At 45.7% G+C, this 5,611-nt stretch overlaps 1 protein-coding gene across 1 annotated transcript; it reads left to right on the top strand.

Moving 5' to 3' along the window:
- The first annotated feature begins 508 nt into the window (after positions 1-508).
- On the top strand, positions 509-5,190 carry LOC147464290 (uncharacterized). Its single transcript, XM_086513858.1, has 3 exons — positions 509-1,802; positions 2,764-3,241; positions 3,318-5,190. The coding sequence occupies exons 1-3, from the start codon at positions 921-923 to the stop codon at positions 4,760-4,762; spliced, it is 2,805 nt and encodes a 934-aa protein (XP_086369984.1). The 5' UTR covers positions 509-920; the 3' UTR covers positions 4,763-5,190.
- Positions 5,191-5,611: the final 421 nt, after the last annotated feature.

Genomic DNA, 5,611 nt, shown 5'->3' with positions numbered 1-5,611 from the left:
GGGACAACCATGGTGGTGGGTGGCCCTTTGCTTGATGTGCCATTTTGTCCCAACTTGGTAAAAGTAAAAATCCATTCTTTCACCATGGGTTCTTAAAATTAGGACTCTATTTCACAAGTAGAGGAATCTCTCTCTCTCTCTCTCTCTCTCTCTCTCTCTCATACACACACACACACATTCTCTCTCTCTCTCTCTCTCTCACACACACACACACACATTGTCTCTCTCTCTCTCTCTCTCTAGCACACACACACACACTCACACACACACAGAGGAGGATTAGTAAAGTCCTTCAAAGCTCACACATGGAAAGTTTTTGAGTGGCGTGAAGAAAAGCTTTTTCTACTTTGGAGTCTTGAGAAAACTCAATATTATTCTCAGTACTACTACTACATTCGTAAGAGATATGTTCTTTGAGTGTCTAGTAACTTTGAAACCCTTTAACTTGTCAAAGTAAAAATTTCATTATCAAAGCAAAGGGAAGGGAATAGCTTTTCTTCACAGAAAAAGGAAGTGTAGGTTGGCAGCAGGGTCTTCCTCTCTTCTCCAGGCCTCATTTTGCAGAGACCTCTCTCTCTCTCTCTCTCTCTCTCTCTCTCGCGCGCGCGCACACACACGGCCCTTTCAATATGATCTCAACATGTACCAGCAGCAAGAGATCTGTTGCAGCTTCAGAAAGTGAACCTTTGCCACCAATCTGGAAGCTCCATACACAGCATGAATAAGCTCATCTCACACAGGTTCGATTGTCGAATTGCACCCTACATTTTCAGTCGTTCACTGACAGGCCAATTTCCCACAAATTCTCTCCTTTCGTGCAAAAATGCTCTCTTTGATCTCCAATTTTCAGCTATGGCACTCGAGTTAGATGCATCATTGATCCCACAGGAGGACGATCCTTCGACTGACAAAAGCTCAATATGCTCCAGCAGACCCCTGAGTCCAAGCGCCTTCCCCTTCTCCACATCCATGGTCGACGGTTGTCCACCAAAAATTACGGCAACTGCTCTCCAGAGACAATTTCTCATGCATCCTCGCCGGCCTTCACCAAAACAGAGTCCACCAACATAACAACAGCACCTCCAACTGCGCACCGACGCATGTACTCTGATGATCACCAGGCAGCATACCATGACAAACCTGTTGAACTGGCTACAACACTGTGGCCTCCAGAGACAACAAACTACTGGTTTCCCAACTGGAAAGAGCTATTTCATGGCTTCTTGGTTGTGCAGAAAGGGCAGCCAAGCCACGCCCTTGTGACTGATTCTGAGCAAAGGGGAAGAGGTGTGTGCATCCAGGAACAAAAGTCAGGCTGCCCTCCACAGTGCTCTAGTTCCCAACCTGTCCATTTGGGCCCCAACAATGCCAACACATCCATCCATTGGGCTCCATTCTCCCAAGAATCACAACAGCACCATCTGTGGACGTACACGAATGCTTATCAACAAAAGCGAGGCTCCCGTCCACAAAGCTCTAGTACCCAGTCTGTCCATTTCGGGTCCATCAACAATGCCAACACATCCACTCATCACATTCCATCATCCCAACAATCACAACACCACCACCTTCAAATGTATTCTAATGACAAGACTCAAGAACCCCTACATATCCTGCCTGTCATGCGGCAAGCAAAGGATCAAGCACAAATTGCAGAAGCCAACAAGGCATCCTCCTCTTTGATTCGAGCACCTGGCATCATCACCAAACGAAGCATCAGGTCTCCTTTCTGGTTGCCCCAAGGCTGGATTACTGAAATTCACATACGAAGGACTGGCACCACTGCTGGTACACGTGACAAGGTAATTTCACCTATCTCTCAACACATTTTCTCGATGACAAGTTCATGTTTTAGGCTATGGTGTTGCACAATTAATGCCACCTAGTGTGCTCAACGGTTTGTGGTTTAAAAGACTGTACTAAAGGACAGCAGGAGGCTAAAGAAAATTGTTTTGGCAAGTTCATTCCCTTAAATCGTTGAGAGTAGGGCATCTTTGTAGATAATGATCAGTAACTCGACCAATTAGAACAAAGCAGTTGACATGTTAATTTCCTAAGAGGAACCAAGGAAGGCAATGCCAGCATCAAAACTCCGCATGTAAGAGCAGCCATGACGGCATGAAACAAAAATGACCTATTCTAGAACATCATGAATTGCTACCCACACCAAAACTGAAGAGCATGCAATGCTCCTCCCAGCCACAGGAGGGGCCCACCGACCACGGTAGCCTGCAAGTGAAGGACATGGCACACCCTCGTAACCCAAACCTTGTAATCAGTACCGAAAAGACCTCCAGATACAGAAATTTGTCAAGCCCTCTCTCGTCTTGCCCTAGAAGAAAGATCACCATCAAGGTTTTTTTTTATAGACTTCGTCACAATTCCTAGGATGTAAACACTCTCTTTGAAAATGGAAATGCATGCTCGACAGTTATCAAGATTTGCTGCACAAATCCCTGCACCTCTTTCACTTCATTGCATTATATTGATTTGTATTTAAGTGCCATTTATTCCCATGCTCTATGGTGCTGCAAAGCCTTCCCAAAACCCAATTTCGCACTTCCAGGAAATTCAAGGTAAACCACATGTGGCCGTAAGGCACTAAAAATCTTGGAATGAAGTAATGAAGTATCATGTTTGGCTCTCTAGCGCAGCTCCATTGAATGCTAATGTTTTTTTTTAATGGAGATTCTGGTTTCTGGTTTGGCCTGCACATCGGTGTGACATAAATTTTTACATGTTTCATTGACTTTCTGCATACAGTACTTCAAACATCTAACATCAGGTCGCACATTCCGAACACGTAAAGATGTGCTACACTTCACAAGCACTGGCAAAGGCAGGGCAAGAAAAAAGAGTAGAGGCCACAAACCCCTAATGTACTCTGCAGGCCATTCACTCTTGAAGACTTTTGCACATGAAAAGCTAAGCATTTTAGAGGATTTGTTGCCCTACACACAAAGCTGTTGTGAAAACAAGCACTCTACCCATGCAGCTAGCTCACTGGTACTGGGGCTTTCCGGGCCAGAACTCAATGATGGCTCTGGGCCGCTCTGCTCAGGGCTTCCATGCAAGCAATTGGATTCATTAGGTTCCAGCAGCAGCATCCAGTCACCTGTGAAGGAGTATGCAAAAGAAAAATCCCACAAGCTACCAGTTACAAAAAAAGCGAGAATTTTACCTTCAAAGGTTGGTGAAGACAAGCCAGCTTCCAAGCTCTTGCAATGGCTCACAAAACCAGGTAAGCTCTATTGACTTTGTAGGCACAGTAGTTTGCCACAAGAAGTCAAATAACCAAAGTTCTGCTTTGTGGGCAGTTCCAATAGATGACAACACACCTTTGAGCAAAGACAACACACTAGCACTCACTGTCAGTTTCACCGGGCCAGATGCTGAGAAGGCAGCAACTGAGGTGGCTGATGAAAGGAGTACAAAGGACTTGAGCTGGAGGGTTCAAACAGCTCATAGGGCCATTCAGCTGAGCAAGCAAATACAAGCGGCACACAACGACGTGGTCCAAATGAGCAGGGAAATGCAGGCAACTGCTGAGAAACTGAGCCAGGAAATACTTGTTGCCAAAAAGGATGCGGACTTGGACCGTGAGATGCAAGTATCTCATGCTCCGATTGAAACCATTGTTGTGCTAGCAGACAATGCAGAGGTTAGCAAAGGTTGCAAAACCCAAATTGAGACATCATCAAGGTCTCTTGTGGCAAGCTCTGTTGATAATGAAGTATCAAAGCCAGGTGAAGCAATAAGTAAGCTTCCAAACCCAGCCCATTTTCCTAGTTTCGCAAACAATCATGGGAATTGTGGGGCCTCAGGTTCAGATTGCACGTCGGGAGTTTCTAAAGTTTTGCTTCATGCTGCAACAAGCATGCCAGAAACAGGTTCATCATCCCTATTGCCTGTAAACAAGCCCCCTACATGGCCCAACGTCATCGAGCATCCTAAGGTGCAAATGGTCAAAGCGGCATGTGCTCCAATGGAAGCTGAAACAGCCGTTGCTAAAATGTACAAGGATTTGTTCAATCATGGCAAACAACCAGCACAAACAGCCCTTGTAGAGACATTGCAAAAACATGCGACTCCGGCAGTATTGATTCCACATCGAACCGAAAGGTCCCCTGTTTCAAAAGAGGATGTTACACAACCTGCCTTGTGGCCTGAGGTTCCAACTCACATTTTGTTGCCCATAACCTCAGGCAATGTAGCAAAAGCAGTTGATGTGTGTGCTTCAACATACTATGAAGTGGCACAACCTGTCAATGCTATCACTGCTAGTACGCACGTAACAAGGAGTCACGTCCTCGTAAACAATCATTATTGGAAGCAACCAGATGAAGTTACAGAGGCCAATGATGCAGAGGGACTATTTCCCATGGATCATCTGGGACAAGTACCTGTTATTGAGCAGGCACCAAATGGCATTTACACTGCTACCACAGAAAAGCTGGGCATAGTGAGCTATGAAGCACAACGCGGTGCATACTCTGCCCTGGAAAGCGGGATGCAAGAGACATCCGACCGCAGGCAGAATGTCAACTTGCAGGCGATAGGGGAGATAGAAGCAAGGCGCCTTCGAAGGCAGAAGTTCTCTGCAGTGTTGAATCCGACGCTGGATCTGAGCAGGCTAAGTCCATCGCTGACGACACGGCAGAAGGCGAAGGTGGTGGAGAAGATGAAGGCCAGGCATGCCAGAGAGCTGCTGGCTACTTTGGGCAAGCATATATGTCGAAAGGCAGTGCGGAGAAAGTCATGAACTTACCCAAAGAGGCCAAAGCTTGGAGGTAGAGGACGCCAATACCCACTCGCTTCTGGTTATGCATTTCAAGTGTATATCATCGGATATTAGGTGAGTAACTACTATTATTAACCTGCATTTTTTTGGGGTTGTGTTTGAACGCTCTAGACCAAAGAGTGTAAGTGCTATTAACCTACATTACAACATTGTCGTGGCCATTAGCCAATGAGATTAAGTCTAGCAAAAAGAAAGCTCGTGTTTGGCTTGTTTAAAGGATTGCATCGAACAGCGACATTCCTCTTGTCGTGTAGGCTAAAACATCTTGGATATTGCTCCTTGCTCCTTTTGCTACCCCTAGGTGCTATGAGACCCGTTAGTTTTTCATATGCATTTGGAGCGAGAGATGTAATCTTTAATCATAATCATTGATGTGTATGTGTGTGCAAGAGAGGGATGCATAGAGATCATGTGTGTGTGTGTGTGTGTGTGTGAGAGAGAGAGAGAGAGAGAGAGAGAGAGAGAGAGAGTGTTTATTATCGTCCTCAGAGGTCTAATACGACCTATGTAACCAAAGATACATGTGATGTACTATGTGTGGGGCTAATAAATGAATTTCACTCTCGCTAGTAGAGGAAAGTGTGTAGGTCAAATTCATGGTTGAAATTGTGAAAGAAGCAAGTTGGGATGTGAAAATGTTGAGCACTCTAGTAGTGTGTGGTACTCGGACTCTGGAACTTGCAGCAGTGAGTATAATGGGCATAGTGGACGGGGCTCTTCTCCATCGCCCCAATGCCCCACCCGCGAGCTAAAGCTAAGCCGAATGGCTGCAATAGTCTGTATTGTCGATAAGGGGATAGGCTCAAACAT

This window comes from Adiantum capillus-veneris, chromosome 1 (assembly GCF_014529385.1).
Source record: "Adiantum capillus-veneris isolate H3 chromosome 1, ASM1452938v2, whole genome shotgun sequence".
Lineage (NCBI taxonomy): Eukaryota > Viridiplantae > Streptophyta > Polypodiopsida > Polypodiales > Pteridaceae > Adiantum > Adiantum capillus-veneris.
The sequence above is the reverse complement of the archived record's forward strand: the minus strand, read 5'-3'. Positions and strand labels throughout refer to the sequence as shown.

Excerpts from the sequence above, each read along its gene's own strand:
- LOC147464290 (XM_086513858.1), top strand. The coding sequence starts at position 921 with ATGCTCCAGCAGACCCCTGAGTCCAAGCGCCTTCCCCTTCTCCACATC. Across the intron at positions 1,803-2,763 it reads CTGCTGGTACACGTGACAAG|TACTTCAAACATCTAACATC; the intron begins GTAATTTCACCT and ends TTCTGCATACAG. Across the intron at positions 3,242-3,317 it reads GCAATGGCTCACAAAACCAG|TTCCAATAGATGACAACACA; the intron begins GTAAGCTCTATT and ends CTTTGTGGGCAG.